Source organism: Euleptes europaea, chromosome 4, assembly GCF_029931775.1.
Source record: "Euleptes europaea isolate rEulEur1 chromosome 4, rEulEur1.hap1, whole genome shotgun sequence".
Classification (NCBI taxonomy): Eukaryota; Metazoa; Chordata; class Lepidosauria; order Squamata; family Sphaerodactylidae; genus Euleptes; species Euleptes europaea.
Window position 1 is genome coordinate 66,598,243 of NC_079315.1, and position 18,771 is coordinate 66,617,013.

Consider the following 18,771-nt stretch of genomic DNA (forward strand, 5'->3'; position numbering starts at 1 on the left):
GAGCCAAAAAAAGCCTTATTTGAAAAAACCAATTTTGGGGGGCTTTTCCAGCTTCTCTAAAAGGACTCCTTTTACATTTTAAAGAGCTTCTGAACCCATCATCACCTGATTTGTGCTGGGTGGTGGACTCAGCTGCTCTTTACAAGAGCACAGCTCCATTGAAGCCTATGGAAAATCTTTGCAGGGCTCGAGCTCCCGGTTTTTTAAGGTAGAGGCACCAAATTTTCAGCATAGCTGCTAGTGACTCTCCTTACATGAACCCCTGAGTTTGGTTAAATTTGGGTCAAGGGGTCCAATTTTATGGGCCCCTATTTTTACTCCATTGGAAACAATGGAGGATGGATGGGGCTCCCTCTTTGGGGGCCCATAAAATTGGACCCCCTGGCCCAATCTTTACCAAACTCAGGGGTTCTTCTAAGGAGAGTCTCCAGCAGCTATGCTGAAAATTTGGTGTCTCTACCTTAAAAAACCACCCCCTCAGGTCCCCACAAAGATTCCCCATAGTATAATATACCCGAAATTTTTCAGATATTAAAAGAAAAAGAAAAAAAGCTGGGGGGAAAACCATATCGGTATGGGGAGTTGGCTTTTTGGGATTTACCAAAATTGTTTGGGTATATTATACCTGAATCCAAAAAATCAAACATTTTTTGGTGCACATCCTGGTTACAGTGTCTCAAGTGAGATCATACTGAGCTACAGTTTGTGCTAATTGTGGCCTTCAACTGAAACCAGTTTGTTTTGAACATGTAAATGTACAGAAGGTAACCCATTGTTTTGACCTGTTTCCATTTTCTATCCACATTAGAGATGTGAAAGCCTGAGAAAATCTGGACACTTTTATTTAAAAAGCTTTTTTTTCTGAGAGCTTTTTTCAATTTTTGCAATGGCATAATCAGGACATTTTGGAGAGCACTGAAAAACCCCTATAAAATATTTTCTCTTTTTGAGTGAGAAAAACCTTTTCTTGTCTTACAATGCATTTCATTATCCCCAACTATACAGCATGGGGAAAAAAGAGGATTTTCTCGATATTTCCAATGCTTTAACTGAGAGATTCTGGGGAGAACTGGAAAAAACCCTCTAATACTGTAGACGTATACAGTGTTTTAAAGAATATTTCTGGATAAATGTGAATAATTTTGGAAACAAGTAATATGCTGTAATGGGTTTAATGATAATTATTAAAGAGTTAACTGTTTTCAATGTTATAAAGTTTAGCTTAATATCCAAACATGCTGGTAGTCGTACCTGCTGGGATTTATGAGACAGTTTCTATTAAAATAATACACTTTCGTTTACTACAGAACTTGTTTTCTATCTTCAACTTCTATATTTCCTACATCTCATATGGCAAAAATTAAAGATACAGGTGCTATGGTGGCATAGGATGCAGCAGTTTGCATCTATTTCCTAAGTATTATACATGCAATTTTTCTTATAGAAAATGAAGATATTTATACTTTTAAATTACATAAATACACCAAATAATGCGATCTATATGCCAACTTTTATACATTATTCATTTTATGTTGTTAAATAAGTAAAAGAAGTTTAGGTTAGACAGGAAGGTAAGTATTGCCTATATTGCAATTTACCCCAAAATTTATGCCCCCCCCCCCAAAAAAACAGCTTCCCCCCCATGGATTCAAAATTTTTAGAAATTGTACATCTTCATAAATTCATTCTTGTTTTTGTAACCATAACAGCCTGTACAGGTCATAACTGTGGTCTGTGAACTCAAAGGTCATTACAAGCCATGTTTAGTAAACCATGATTTCTGATTCTGGTTTGACAGCTAATCACAAACCGAGGTTGTAAGGCCAGGCTATAATTAAGCTTCTGCCACCATTGTTTGGGGTGACTGAATCAAACCACTGTCTGACAGAATGTCCTGAGAATTCCTGAAGAAAAAATATTGGGTAGAACACAGCAGTTTAGGAAATAGCGGGTGACATGATATGAATTTAACTACAAACTACTATTGATCATTATGAATTATTATTATTGCTGCTGCCCTGGCATAGGTATGATGATGATTCATAATAATCTTTTTTTATGCCAGGTCATTAACAATTAATTGAGATGCAAGTCAGGCCAGGTAGAGTATAGAACAAAAGCAAAAAGAGATATGCGTACAAGGAATGAATAAGAAAGCTAAACCTAACCATATAACAGGTCATAGGAGTAAAATAGCTAGACTGTTACTTCAGTCCAGCTCTTGACTTTTGGAATATATCCAATTAATAAGTAAATAACACTCTGACTTTTTATTTAAAATAGTTCTTCAACAGATTTTTGCAGTGCGATCCTAAACCGAGTTATACCTTTCTATACCCCGTGGACTTAGAAGGGTGTAACTCTGCTTAGGAATACGCTGACCATGAGTTAACTAGAGCAACATATACAAAAACAAGGCAAAGAAAAAAAATAACAAGAATATCCTTGCATTTCCTTTGTTAACGTCTACATTGTCATTTGCTAGAAGCAATCTTGAAAAAAATTCTGCAGATTACGCTACACTTGTTACCATGGGAATATATAAATTAATTATTCTGTTCATTGCTGTAAATACAATGCCACATCATCTTCCAGTGTCTACAGAGTACTGTGGCATTCCAGCTGAACACTTCAGATACAACTACATGACTGAGGATGCTAATGCAGTTGTCTTGTTTGTGGCTTCCTAGAGGCACCTGGTTGGCCACGGTATGACCAGACTGCTGGACTTGATGGGCCTTGGACTGATCCAGCAGGGCCTTTCTTATGTCATGTTCTTACGGTCCACCCTTGCACAGGTTGAGGCCAAACTGGTTGCTTCAGAAAAGCAAAAATGCTGCTGGAATCACATTCTGTCTTTCCACATAATAGGCTGCATGCAAACTTGTCTTCCACTAGTGGAAGGAGGGGTAATTTTCTATGATTCCCCCTTTTACTACAGACTCCCAAATAAAATCCTAACTATTTTTTTTTTTAGATGCAGCATTTTGGGGAGCACCACAAGAAGAAAGGATCAAGAAAGGTCTGTTTTGCTGGCGAACCTCTGCTCACGGTTATTTGGATCCAAAAACCTATGTCTCTGAGGTACAGCAAGGTATGGTAGTAACTACTGATCCTAGCAGTTCCTTCCACCAGTCAGATAAAAAACCATTCTGTAGAATCATAACATGGCAATACTGAGATTTGACTAGGTGTTTGCTTGAAGTTGCACAGCCGTTGTTACTCAATCTACATGACAACAACAATCCGAGATCATTCTTTGAAGAACTATGGACTTTCTGCTGATTGACAAATTCATCAAAATAACTCTCATTTGCTTTCAGAGATGGGAGGGAAGTGAAATAATCTTCCCCCCAACTCCCCGCCCCCATTATTTAAAGACCTGTCCTGCTAATCAGAACAAAAACCAGAGTTCTATTTTCAACAGGGGACAGTCAGGTTCCTCTACAGAATCTCAAGCAGATTATGGCCTTCCACTGTTTGTTGCTTCAGTTTATTGCTCAGCACTTTGAGCATAATCTAGCATGCCTAATAGGAACTGTTCGACCCATTCACCATGAATTTATCTTTAAAGTGATATGAGAGAATACTTTTGCTGACATCTCTAATATTGTTCAGAAATCTGTATGCCTCCCTACATAGCATATATGCTTTTGACATATAACGGCCCGCAGTAATTTTTTCTCTATGGAGCCCTTTCCAATTGCTTGTCTTTGTAGTTAAATAACTCCCATCATCTTGGTGACACAAGGTAAAGAAGACTGACCCTGTGTTATTAAAGTAAATTTCAAGAAGAAACAGATAAAAGTTATAATCCTCAAACTACCTCTGCTGGAGTACTGCCAGGGAAGATTATTATTAACTGGATCGAGGATGGTCGACAAAGAGATTTGCCCAAGCCTGTGCAGAATGTACATGGTAGAGGAGAAAATTGAACCCCGATCCCCCAAGGGCTTTGCTGACTAGGGTAATGAGATGGCAAGGGCTAAAATGTTTCTAATCCAAGAAATAATTTATTTTATGTCAAATCTGTAGTCATTGATAGCATTGGCTTTGTCTGACTTTTATACTAAGCCTTGAATTAATTGCTCTCAATTAATCTGTTCCAGTCTTTGATAGCTTATTTATCAGACAGGGAAAGATAGATTTAATGGTGCTCGCTTGAAACAGGTTCTTTAATTGGAAACACCAGAGTGTTTAGCTCACTTTGTGTTCTAGCAATTAAGGACAATTTGGAGAAGTGTTTTTCCCCCCTACTATTGTCTCCTTGATTAGATTTCCAAAGAGGCAGACAAAACAAATGACAATACTACCTAGCAATATTGGTTCAAATAAAAGCCCAACAGCCAAATTACTTACTATGAGAAATGTGAGCCATCCCCATCAATTCCAGCATTGTCTTGCCTTTATTTTATCTTTGCCTCCTCTGCAAAGCACATGGCTACGCTTCTTACAAAATGTATGGCCGACACATTCTTTTGTACAATTATGCGTCCCTCCAAATAAGCCAAATCAACAGAAGAAATTATTTTTCTTGATTAAAGGCCCACATTTCTCTGGGGATGAAACAAAACGAACAATTAATCTTTCCTTATTTGTTCTCCGAAGGACCTGAATTCTTTACGTGTACGATACCAGGTACCTGTGGCAGCCAGTCGGCAGCAATTAGGCTTGAGCTGAAAATGAATGGACTACAGTCAGAGAGCCTAATCTGCTGAGAGTTTCTACTAGAGGGCAAGGTTACACAGAGAAAATTCCCCTGCTGTGGAAATACTGTTAAAAATTACCTCTTGACTTCAGCATAATTAACCAGGCTTGGGAATTTATATGAACTAAGTAATTGGAAAGAATTAGCAAGAGATATATACATTAATCTTCAGCAGTTACTTTGCGTTTAATGAAATTAAAAGCACCAGGTCTACTTTGTGCTTGTTTTAGTTTATGCAAACTTTATACATTTGACCTGTAGATCGGGGGGGGGGGATGAGCAAGGTAAAGATGGCATTAGTGAGGATACGATAAAAAGTCAGAGACATGCAACTTTCACACTGTTGTCCAAGCTCGCTTTTCAGGGTTCTCTGCGTCAACAATAGGACCTAGGTGTATACACCGCCTCTAGATTGCAGGTAATTTAGTTAAAGTATTCCTTTCTCAGGTCTCATGGAATCAAAAAACAGTCAGCTGAGATTCAGTGGTGCTAGCTTATTAGCCATGCATATAATAAATATAAATAACTGATTTAGCAATAATGGTGTACAATACAGAATGGGTATTTAGAAAGAATAAATTGGACTTCTAGAGACAACCCAAAAACAATTTTTTTCCAGGACTTGCTGATACTTTCTATCCAACAATCTTTTTTTGGTCAGTCTCTATAGCAGTAAAATATTTATTAAAAAACAATGCAGTATGCTGTGTGATAATTGAGTTCATGACGATGTTAAAGCTTTGAGTACCCTTATTTTTTATATATCTAGATAAATAAAAGAAAATGTTCCAGGTAACCACACATGCTTATTATTTTGAATTGCCTAAGCGATACTAAGCAGCTAACCTGAGACAGTGGAATCATCTATAGTATTTTGTGTGTGTAGGGGGGTGTCCATTCACTGGTTCTTTTATGCACAATCTGAAGCTGAATCAGACCTTTAGGAGCTGACGTGGGGGTGTCCCAGCGTTCCATTCTCTCCCTCGGGCTATTTAATATTTATATGCAGTTGCTTGGTCAGACAGTTTGGAGATTTGGAGTACGAAGTTTGTACCAACTGCAGTTTCTGTACTCTATATTTCTTTAACCAGTCAACCAGAAGTAGCCTGTCCTAAATTGACAACGCCATGTCTAAATTCTATTCCTTGATGCCATGGTTAAGCAGTTATGAGGGAATAAGCAGAAACGGGATTCAGATATGGCAGAGGTGATGCTGGTTAGCAAAGCAGCCTTTTTGTATCTGCTGCCAATTTTTCCCCAGGCTCAATTTATGATTTTCATGGCTTTAACTCACATATCTGAAGGCCTGCTTCTCTCAATATATATCCAGTCATTTGTTACACTCTTCACAGTAGCAGCTGTGGACACTATCCCTTTGTACAGGGTGAGGCAGTCCATCCCAGGGAGTCATAGAGCGGCCTGCCACTAGATAAACACAGCACACCATTAATGATTATGTTTAGGAAGGGATGCAAAATTCATTTCCGAGAGCTTGGCGAGTTGGTTTCTAAGGTTCCAGGCAATTCGTACTGGGGCATCATCTTTTATTTCCATGTTTTGAATTAGTTTATTGCATTGGCTTGGTTTTGTTGTATGCTGCTTTGAGCCATTTTTTTAAAAAGCGGTATATAAATAAACTGTGAATTGAAAAGAATTTATAGTTTAGGTCTTCTTAGACAGCAAACATATTTGGCAAACACTGCCAGCGGGCTATGTGCATAGACTGATTATTCAAGAACGATTACTAGAAGGACTGTTCCCATATCAAGGAAAGTATTCCAACGTAAACTAAAATAATAGTGTAACCTTTTCTTTTGGAATCTTAGGACATATTGTTCATTGAGTTACTTGTTTTCATAGGCAAGGAAAACATATAGCTGATCATTCTCCATGGCCAAGAGCATTTTAATGTAATAAAGAAAAAAACATATGAGGTAGAAGGTGAGCATACGTGTGGTATTCATTTTAACCAGGAACTTAATTATTGTCCGACATCTAAATAAATGGATAACATTTACTTAAAAATAGGCTGGAACTCTAAAATCAATTAAAAAGATGAAAAACAAACAAAAGCCAGTGTGAGGGCTGTAAAACTATTGTCCTGCAAGAGAGGCAAGCAACAATAATTTGTATTTTGTATTATTAGCACAAGATTTTTGCTACCTCTTGCCTCTAGAAGAGATACTATTACATATACCAGATACTTCAAAAGCTAAAGACTTGTGAAAACTTTAATCCTGCATTCTATACCAAATACCAAAGAAATGTGTACGCTCTAAAGAATCTGAAAACAGCTGGTAGCAACAATGATGGATTCAAGTTATTAACAGATCAAAAAAAGATGGATGGTGTTCTGCTTTTCTTAATCTACATCATCATCTAGATCTATTTAAAGATATGTGCTGCACTAACAAACTTAGTTAAGGTTTAGATAAAATCAGTAGAATAATCTGCCCCATTACATTGAGTCTGCATTGATCAATAAAATCACTTGTATTAGGAAAGTACTGTTAAACACTGACAATCCTGGCCATTAATATTATTTAACACACTGTTCACAATCTTTAATGAGGATAAAGAACATTTTGTCTCTTTACACTTATCATACTGCCCCTTCTAGAGATCCTTATAACCACAGTACAACAGTGATTACTCAAAACGAATCGGGGTTTTGGAGATACTGAATAATTTCAAGTAGGTTTTCTGTGTGATTAATTGACATTCTTAGTGATGTCCTTTAAAAAATAGATAAAATAGAAGTTAAATATATTTGCATTTTCCTCTTCCCAAGATGAACGAATGTTCATTTACAACCATCTACAAGCCTGTTCCACAGTCTACATGTTCTCTTCCTGAAGTGATGGATATACTAGTTCAAATATTTTAATCTTCACTTATGGTCTGTCAAAACAAAATATTCTTACACAAAAAAAGGATCATAAAAGGAACAAATATAGTCATCGTTTTTATGTGCTACAAAATTTAAATTTGGAGACAGTTTAATTTAATTAATTTAATTAAGATGGAGTGAAACAGAACGTTATGAAAATCATATAGAGTTGGTTGAGGAAGACTGAAGACAAAAGCACCATAGAACAAAGGACAGCTATGGCCCTTTTTAAATGTAGCTCTTTTTGACAGCTGGGGGAGAAGGGAGAATTGCTCATTGTGCAGGAGAGGTATGGTGCGTACTTGCCAGAGGGAAGGCCAACTGCAGAGCTGCATCTGGAGCCTCCACAGAGGTACTTGATTAAGGGAGGAGGAGACTGAAGTAGGACCTTGGCCTCCGCCTCTTTAATCCCAGTTTGGGGGGGTCGTCTCAATCCCTGCCCTGCAAAGGCCTTGGGTTAGGAGGGAAGGGGATCCTAGTTCACTCCAGTCCTTCTCCTCTCATCAGGATGCTCCTTCCATTTCTGTTCACTTCTCTCTCTCTCCCCAACCAACTTCAAGGATAGGCTTTGGATCGCCAACTGCTTGACCTGTGAGTATTTAAATAGCCCTCACAGGCCTTGCAAACCCCTGTCCCCTTCTTCTCCTCCTGTGGGGCCATCTCCCCATGTGGGAATTTCCCTGCCTTCCTCCAGCTAGACCAAGAAATTGGTTTAAAATCCCCTTCACATTTAACAGTCCTTATTCCACTTTACATTTCTTCTTCACCTCTGTGAAACCTAGAGTACTTTAAAGAGGATGATGCACCAGAAAAACACTCTACAGTCTTGATCAGTAGACAGTCAAGGGTTCAGTGATGTGGCACCTCCATACTGAACAGGATCCTGTCCAATACCTCTGCTTCCAAAGAGATAGCAACTACTTCCTATCAGAAATGTCATTTCAACTCTACTGAGAGCTTCATGCCAACTGGAGTGAGATAGATGAAACTTTGAAAACATTAATTATGGGAATCATATTATTGCTGATCAACACCAAATATCCCTGATTACTTCTAGGCTGTTACCAGAATAAATAAAGGTTAAATGTATAGTTCCCTGGCAAACATTTATGCAATTTCCCCTGTTTATCCTCCACTTATGATTAAACTTTGAATGCTACTGATATAGAGGTAAAAGTACAGTACTGTAAATTTACAGTAGCAATCTGGCTGTGACCTGAAGCTGCAGCTATAAGCTTGCATGGAAATGACCAAGACCACTTAAATTGTTTGACCATCCTCAAATTTGGCCCTGGGATCAACAGGATTTAACAGGACCGAAGATGATAAGCTAAAGGAAGATCCTTTCAGTGCCAGCTTTTCAATTGTACATTTTTTTAGCAATTACTATATTCAAGTTATCTTAACATATCATACATGTAAAATAATAGTTACTTGACATTTGCATTGTACATGTAGGTTATACATCACAAACACAGATGTAACACAAAACGTTAGTTTAATATGTTTTAGACATTTCCTTGAAAGACTGCTTGGGGGTTTGTGACATATACAAGTAGCAGACACACCATTAACAAGAATACTTTAAAGAAAATCGATATATCTAGTTCCCACATGTGCCCCCGGCCTGCAGATACCTAAATCCGCGGATAGGGGGCACACTCACCCCCAACAGGTTTTTCTTCAAACTTGGGGTACTTCCCAAGTTTGCAGAAAAATATGAAAACATTAAAAAATACATTGGTGGGGTTTAAATCCCCCCTCAAAACAAAAGCATTGTGTGCGCCTGTGCAGAGCATCTGCTTGGCATGCAGAAGATCTCAGGTTCAATCCCTGGCATCTCCAGTTAAAGGGACTAGACAAGTAGGTGATGTGAAAGACCCCTGCCTGAGACCCTGGAGAGCCGCTGCTGGTCTGAGTAGACAATACTGACTATGATGGACCAAGGGACTGATTCAGTATAAGGCGGCTTCATGTGTGTTCACAGCTACACTCCCAGTGGGCGGGGAAGAAAAAGTGGGAACTGCTTCCCCACTCCCCCGTTGAGCGGGAGCTGGAGAGTGGGCAACTCAGTGAGGGGGTTCGAAATAGAGAAGGTAGAGTAAATGTGAGACAGAAAGGATGGGAGAAAAATGAACGAGTGTGTGTGAGAGTGTTTTTGTGTGAGAGAGAGCAGAGGAAGTAAGAGAAAATGAGGGCAGTTTGTGTCTGTGTGTGTGTGTGCGCGCACGTGCGTGGAGGGGAATGGAAAAAAGAAATTAAGGATAGTGTGTGTATGTTTTTGTGTGTGAGACCAGATGCACACAGACAGAAAGAGAAATTAACAACGGAATGTGAGTGTGTGTAATACAGGGGGCATTGGTGGATGAGAGAGAGAGGGTGCTTGTGTTTCAGAAGGCATTGGGGTGCAGAAAGAAAGCAGGAGTTAGGGGGACAAATAATGAGAGAGACAGTTATTGGGTAAGGGAAAACCAGAGAGAGGAAGAGAGAGAAAAAGTGAGAAAAAGGGTGGTGGAGAGGAGTGGAAGAAAAAGGGGAGGGAATGGGATGGCCACTCCCACGGTTTCCTTGTGGGTTCCCACTTGTACATTATATTTCTGTGCATTGAAACAAGGTGTCTTTCCCATTTTTTCTGCGTTGTTGTTAAAAGCTACCATTTAAATTACAAAATTTAAAAACCAGCTTGCATAAATTAAATTTTCTAAAGGAATTATTTTCCTAGACAGAACAACTCTCATGTTGTTTTCATTTAATTGTCTCCTTGGTACAGTTATGTAGGTCAAGCAATCTACAGCTGAAGCTGCAAGAGATGCTGACGGCCCATCTATGTTTTTATTTTTTAATTATGTATGAAGAAGATGGATGAGCAACTAAAATTGTTAGGAAGGGACAAATTGCTGTTTAATGTTAGAAGATAACTTGTTAGGGAAATGTCAGAACATTATTCCTTCTAAAGTGATCTCTTTATACCAACTCAGAAATGGATACTGATTTTAAATATCTGGTTTTCATTCAGTGTTCAAGCTAAGATGCACAGACACTCCCACAAGAGATGCTGGTTCAGTAAAAGTCAACACTTAAAAAAAACAAAAACAAAAAAAACTTTGGGGCTCTCCATATTAGCTAACCTAGATGATCCCCAGAAACACAATGATTATTCCAACAACGAATAGTTTCCCTTAAACTATAAATGCTTTATTACAGACTTTGATACCCAAACATGATTCTCAAAAAATACAGAAATAATTAGCAATGAGATTGTTCTGCTGGATGGTTTAGATATCATCTCTATGTTGATATTCATAATATAAATAAAGACCAGAATTTAGAGCTACAAATCTTGTTGACAATAAGACTCAGTGACAAGGCATTTCATTATGTATACTACATCTCCTAGTGTCCACTTCATAAGGTATGAAATATGATGACAGAAATTCACTAAACAAAAAGTGCTCCAAGAGAACTAATACAATTCTTATTTCTGAACAATGTACCGGTAAATGTTTTCTACCATCACTCATATCATCACCATATAAATGTTGGAGAGCTAAATATTTTATGCTCAAGCTGATTAGCTGGATCCAGCAATCTGTCAGGAGAAAGTGCTGATAGTTGTGGATCTTTCCCCCTTTCCCCTTTTGCCAGCAGTTCTTTCTGACCCAGGAAAGTTGATTCCTGGGGTTTCAGTACTGGTGTGAAATGAGAAATGTGGATTGTCTGGCTGCAGTGAGTAGCAGGAAGGGGGCAAAATTGGCCATCCTGCCTCTTCTGTCACAGCAGCTCTAACGATGGAAGAAGCAAGAAGGGGCGATTTCACCCCTTTGCACATCCTCACTGCAGGGAACCAGACCACGTGGCTATTGCTTTACATAGGTCCTGCAAGCCAGGGAATCAGTTTTGCTGGGCTTGGAAATGGCTGTTTTTGAGAGGGGAAACTGGGAAAGATCCATTATCTTTCCGTGAGTTGACTGCTGGATCAAACCCAATAAATATTTTAAAAACTATAAAAGTTATTGGAACATCAAATTAGGGCTTAAGATAGGTATATCCTTGCTCAAAGTCACAAAACCTTTATAATAGCATTATGGTAGAGACACATTTGAGAAAGACACTTGCACATACCTTCCTGATTTGTACTACTATGTAGTAATATGAATTACATGTAGTCATATGCATTACAACCTAGAGGGTTGACCCGACAAAAGGCACCACCGATCTTCTTATCTGGATTCAATGTAAACATAATTATGGACACTTTCAGATGTGTAGCCATATTAAGCCTGTAGTAGCAGAACAAAATTTGTGCCCAGCAGCATCTTAAAGTCCAGCAACATTTCCCAGGGTATAAGCTTTTGTGAGTCAAAGCCCTTTATCAGATAAAATGAAGAAAATTGTTTGACAGATCATCAGATAAGTTTTGACAGTAACAAGTTAGACACTAGTATAACTTGGAATAATACAACTATTTTTTACGTTTACATATTCCTTTAAGATGCACATGCTTTAATATTCACATTACAGGCTTGATTAGTAAGGTAAGAAAAGTATAGATATAACGAGAGAGAATAGCCCAGTGCACACATCAGTTTCACATGTTCACTGAATGCCCAGGAAGGGAAAGTGGGAGCGAGTATGCTGGCCCAACCCCCTTCCTCCGTGCAACAACCCAATTGTTTGCAGGGCAGATCACACTGAGGAATGGCTGGGCAACCTCTCCCTCTGTGATCAGCGATGCTGGTTTTGGAATGTCATTGATTAAGGGAAGTCATAATATTCTAACAATCTAATCAAGTTTGCTGAATTTCCAGCTTTCATTAACCCCCCCAAGTCTCTTTCCCTTTTCATTATGAAGATACAAGGGGAAAGGCATCCCTGCAATGAATGGGGTCAAAAGACTTTAAAAAAGAATGCTGGGAATTTAGAGAAGCTGATTGTTATAATGTAATAATACTATTATTATTACATTATTATTGTTATTATTACATTATTAGTATTATGCCCTGACCTGGATGGCCCAGGCTAGCCTGATCTTGTCAGATCTCAGAAGCTAAGCAGGGTCAGCCCTAGTTAGTATTTGAATGGGAGACTGCCAAGGAATACCAGGGTTGCTGTGCAGAGGAAGGCACTGGCAAACCACCTCTGTTAGTCTCTTGCCATGAAAACCCCAAAAGGGGTCGCCATAAGTCGGCTGCGACTTGATGGCACTTTACCCACCCACCCAATAATACTATAATAATACATTAATTGCTAATTTTTTTAAAAAGCGCCCCCCCACCCCCATGGCAGGAAAAAAGGGTTGTGGGAGGCTGGAATACAGAGACACCACAATGTTGTACAGGAGCGGGGAAAAGCCCACTCCCAAACAGCATCCAATCATGGGCAGTGTTTCCTCTTTGACTCTTCCACGTGGCAATCCTTGAGGTATCTGAAACGCACTGTTACGTCTCTTCTTCTATCTGCTAAATACTAAAATAGAGACATGGTATCTGAGTCCAAACCCCTCTGGTTCCTAGCACGTCCAACCCAATTTCTGTACCACTTAATGTTTCATGTGAATACCTACGCTATACTTCACTTCCAGATTTCTAAAATTTTAATTTCTTTGGTTATTGAATGTCCTATTTTTTGTGACTGTACTGACTTACTATGTGTAATCCACCTTGAGTCCCTGTGAGAAAGGCGGACTATAAATAATGTAAATGTTTATTTATTCCATTTGTAGCCCACTCTCCCTGGCCAAAACCAGGCTCAGGTTGAAAACATATTTTTTGGAAACAAAATCCTTTATAGGCAGTGTTAAAAGTACCTCACCTGTAAATAAGATTCCAAGCCTTGACGACGCTGTTCCAAAACTTTGGGAACCCAGTTCCTTACATGCTTAGAAGGGATTTCTGGAGTTCTTATGAATTTCTTAAGCTAGAAATACAAACAACAGGCAAATATAATAACCTTTTCCCTATAGAAATAAAACATTAAAAAAGATAAACTGTGAAAATGGACAATGTAACTTTCCATGTAGAAAAACAGGAAAAGGCATAATGACCTTAATTTTGTAATAAAAATGTTCTCAGCCTAGAAATAAACTGATTTTATTCACCTACAGAAGTTACATTTTATAAGAAGGCAATGTGAGTTTGATATAAACAGTCATCACAGGCCACATGCTGGGCAATTTCTCAAGTCAGGAACAAAACTTTCCATTATGGTTGTTTATGCATGTCTATGATGTACTTGGTTTGTCCCTCTCATGTCTCACGCTTTTCTATTCCGAGTTTTAAAAAAAACGAACGCATTGTGAACTCCGCCCTGCATCAATCTGGCAAATAATCAGGGAGGGATGTTCCCATGCATAGCACCGTGAGTTTACTTGGGGAGTGGTCGTCATTCTCGTCACCACGTTGTGATTGGCTGAAGCTGCAAATGGGTTAACCTTCCACCAAGTGTTTTTCCCCCCCTATATTTTTTTAATACAGGAATGCTGGTATACCGTCGCACCAACATAACAGATAAAACGCCACTTTTTTACTGCAATCATGGTTTCATATTTCTCCCCTGCTCTTGAATCTGTTTTTATCTGCCCATGCAAAAAAAAAAATTTTACCCGGCATCATGAATTTTTTAGAGTGCAGCAAGGCGGCAGGGTGGAGAAAGAGCTCCGAGGGCAGGGGGAGGCTGTGGAGGAGGGCTGCTTCTTCATTCTTGTCAGGGAGGGGGGGCAGACCTACTCTTGTTCCTTCCTGCATTGTTCCTTCCTGCAGCAGAGGGGTTTGTGTGTGTGTGTGTGTAGGTGAGCAATTGCTGAAGTGCTACCTGCCCATTCCAACATAATGTAAAAAAAAAAAAAATTAAAAAAATAGATTGAAGCAGCATTCGGGGGATGTCCGGTCATTCTGGCAAACGGCGGACATGTTCCCCAAGGTCAATGGGAAGAAGTGAGTGAATGGGAAAGTCAACTGGGGGGGGGTCAGGTCGCAGGGGAAGCTGTGCACTGAGAAATGCACCAGCAAGCACCAGCAATTGCCACGAAACTTTATTTATTTTTGCTACACAAGTGGGATGGGAAAACCAGGGGAAGTTGTGCGATGCAACTAGGTTGGACCGAGCGGGAGATGATCATGTGTTTCGACAACACAGATTTGCTACATTCGGTGGGGGAATCACAAGACAAAACAGCCATGCACTTTTTAACTATATCAGCTAAACATTGCTACTTGGACAGGTCAATTCTCAGGCCTAATAAAATCCCAAGAATTTAGTTTAGCACAGATTTCAGCTGTACTATTGTGCATTATGTTTAGAATGAAATCTTGAAAACTGCATCACATGTGCAAAATACAACTGACTTCAGTCACTTTGCAGGATTCAGCATTTTTTAAAACAAGCAAGGTGTGCTAGTCTGTAATATATATGAAATTATAGTAGCTTATTTCTGAGCAATAGCTGAATATAAGAGCAGCAATCTGTTGATTTCAAGAATAGAAAAGAATTTTTGTAGTTTGCAGATATTTGGAAAACAGGGAGAAAGCAAGGAGCTGAGTGGCCAGCTCTCAGAGACTCCATCTGAGATAAAAACATAAGAACCTAAGAACTGCCCTGATGTATCAGATCAGTGCTTTATCTAGTCCATCATCCTGGTTTACACTATGGCCAATCAGTTGCTCTGGAGGCCCGACAGAGGACAGGAAAGAGAAAAATGAAGCTCAGCATTTGTATAATAGTAAATTGACAGCCCATTCCTGAGAATGGGGCTGAAAGTTGTTGGGAGGCGAGGTGACCTCGCCGCCAGCGTAAATGCGTGTAATCATACATTTACATGCATTCACGCCGGTGGCAAGACCAGTCCTGGCGGCGGCCGAGCACCGTACTTCCCCCCTCCACCAGTGCGGCCTCTCCGTGGCGCCGGCAATGGTGTGGAGAGGCCACACCAGCGCAGGGGGACATTCCGGGGGTGGGCCAGGGGGAGGAGCTGCCGGTTAGGCGGCTCCCTATCCCCTTTCGGCCACTTCCGCCGGTGCCAGGAATGGCTGTGCTGCACCTGCTTTTTAGCGGGCGCAGCCTCGCTATTCCCTATGGGGCGAAAGGCCACAGTTAAAAAAAAAAAAGACGCGGAATGGCTTTTGTTTAACGGTGCCGCTACGCCTCTTCCCCGCCATCCCCGTACGCCTCAGCTCAGGAATGGGCTGTTAGGAGTATGTTTTGTGGAAGCTTGCTGGGTGTTTGTGGGCCAGTCACAGTCTCTCAACCAAACTTAACTCACAGGGTTGATGTGAGCTGCTCTGGGACCCTACTGGGGAGAAAGGCATGGTATACATAAATTAAATAAAAAATAAAAATATTACCATCCTGATTCTAAACTCTGGAAAGCTCTCCCAATGAAATCACATTTCTTCCCGTCTGATCAATGAATGCATGAAGGTTCTCCTTCAGCCTCCAAATCACCTTTTAAACTTGGGGAACTTTAAAAAGATGGGTAGAAAGGTGAAGCAGCCTGACATATCCATTAATAATCCTTCATCACCACGCAGCTAGCATCTTAGGAGAGGGGTGCAGGCTCTACACAGACATAGCCAATATTCTAGAGCAACTTTCCTAATGGAATCTGAGTATGGGTCCTGCAGTATATCATATCCCACTGAACAAGAAATGTGAGTAATACGACATTTTCTCTACAACACATATTTATATTCTAGTTTACTTAGTAGAACATGTATTTTTAAATCAAGTTTCTAACTAGAATATTCCAATGGATGTCAATGCTACAGAAACACTAGCATGATTTTGATATTATGACAACGGTTGTCATTATGTGAAGAAGCCTGCCTTCCTTTTCTCTTCTCCTTGTAAATGGCAATCTAATGAAAGGCTTCCATTTTCTCATCTAAACCACAAGCAATGATTTGGTTTCTTGTGTATAAACAAGAATCCAAAACTGTATTAACCCAAATTGTGAAATCGTGGTTTGTAGGGCAGAGAGCAAACCATATTTTGAAGCTGTAATGAGAAACATCAGTTTAATCCTAAAAGCAAAAGTTGCCAGCAGAGAGAAGAGGAGAGTAAGTGCGCAAGGATAGAGCCCAAGGATTTATCATGCTTAATCATAAAGCAACAAAATGTGGTTTGACATTACACCTGAAGCATGGCTCTGCATGACTTTCAGTAAGTCATTCTCTTTTATTCTTGCACTTTTCAAAAGAAAGAGAACAACTAGCATGAATTTCCTGTGTTAGATACCCGGGCATTTTCAAAGTGCTGTGTTACCACTAAATAAAGGTGAAGTGAGGAAAAATCACAAGGACAGAAACTCTACGCTGATTTTGACATGCAGGCTCACTGAGGGTTTGAAAAATTTACATTTCATCTTCGAGGAACTTGAGGAGATGTCACCCTAGGAAAAGCTGCATCAACAAAAGTCTCTCTTCATAAACAAAGGCAACTCCGCTGCTTAGGAAGCATTCTACAGTTTTCTCATTCTCAGTTAAGATATGCTGCTATACACTGTTCTGACAACTATGACTAACAATGCATTCCTAAAATGAGTTACTCCAGTCTAAGCCCATTGAAATGAATGGGCTTAGACTGGAGTAACATCTCCTTAGGAACGAACTGTAAACCACAGCTACAGCCAGCCCTGGATACCTTTTAAAAGGAAAACTTCTAAACTAGAAGGAGGAAATCCAGAAGATCTCCTGGCATTTCAAATATGGAATTATATTACAATAATGTAAAATTATATTACAAAATATTTGTTATGGATTTCAAAGCACTGGCCTCTTTCCTTCTACCATCAACTCTGATCAAAATCCATGTGAGCAGATAAATTTAAACAGGGCGGAAACATAGATACTTGGATCCAAACCAAACCAACCTTCCTTGCCCTATCCTGTAGTAGCCCTGACCCTCAGGGATACCCTGGGCTGTAGGAGGAAGGGGAAAGTGTGAGGGTAACGTTTGAGTAGAGCTTTACCCAAGGTTCACTGAATCAAAGCCGTAAGCATTATTGTAATATAATTCACATTTCATAATCTGGCAAACATTTTTCTTTAAGAGAAGGCACCTGTTTGTGTGTCCCAAATCTGGTTAATCTTGTCTATGGGAGACTGAATTTTCTATGTTCTGCAAAACAGTCTATTTTTACCTTACTCGGTATCTAAAGGAAGCAATACAGCAGTAGCCAAAATAAAAGTGTGCAGTGTTTTTCACTCATATAACCAAAGCCAAAAAACTCAGAAACCGAGACCACTGTGAATTCTGGAAGAGTGAAAATAAGGAATATGTAGCATTCGTATTATAATAATATACTATGTACTATAGTAAATGTACCATAACATAGGCACGTACTTACCTTTTTATGAAGAGCGTGAAATTCACTATACCTTTTTTCAACAAAGTGCTTTCTTCCATTCGTTAGCACATCTATCTTAAAGACCTAGAAAAAATGATATTAAAATGGATTATTTTCATCTGCCTGAAAATTTCATGATATGTGAAATTTGTGACTTTTGACTTTCCTTTAACTATCGTAGCTGACCCCCTCCCCCCCCCCCAACGCCTCGGGAAATACTGAGTTGCAGCAAGGATTAATGAGCATGCTGACATATTCCACCCAACCAGTTATATCACAGCTAAGGACAATTAAGATTTCTGGTGTTTTAAAAATAATTATATTGTACTTTTAATAATTTCCATACATTATTATGATTGCAGAACAATAACGTACACACGATTTGGGGAAAAGTCTGTCTCTCACTCTTTCAGTCATGCATACAAAATGCTAACAACCTTACAGATGTACAGTTCAATGACAGTAACAGCATATCTTGTGGAGCACAAGAGATATAAATGCAACAACTACACTGCAGGTTAATTTCCTCCTCACCTACATATTCATCTCTAGTCTCAGCTGGGTCTGCTCCAGTGTTTACACCATTAGAAAAAAATATGTGGTGCTAGCTCATTTTCTTTGCATGATGTGTATGACAGCTTTTACTGCTGCCTGCAGAAGGTTGAAAGGCCAGATAAAGAAGCTCTCTAGATCCACTAATTAGTAACCACTAACATGACATTTTCTTGATTTTCAGGTCCCTGGGTCAGATCTCAGGGCAGATGACAAGATACCTCAAAAGCCTCAGAACCTAGTGAACCAAGATCAGTAGAAAAACATAGTACTTAGAGA

At 39.4% G+C, this 18,771-nt stretch overlaps 1 protein-coding gene across 1 annotated transcript in view; it reads right to left on the reverse strand.

Annotated features, from left to right (window-relative positions):
* Positions 1-18,771, reverse strand: part of SNX24 (sorting nexin 24) — an 83,379-nt gene that overhangs the window by 22,802 nt on the left and 41,806 nt on the right. The window contains exons 2-3 of the mRNA XM_056848020.1: positions 17,941-18,024; positions 13,410-13,514 (exon numbers count right to left, since the gene is read on the reverse strand). Of these exons, the coding sequence (XP_056703998.1) occupies positions 13,410-13,514; positions 17,941-18,024 (189 nt within the window). The remainder of the gene's footprint in view (positions 1-13,409; positions 13,515-17,940; positions 18,025-18,771) is intronic.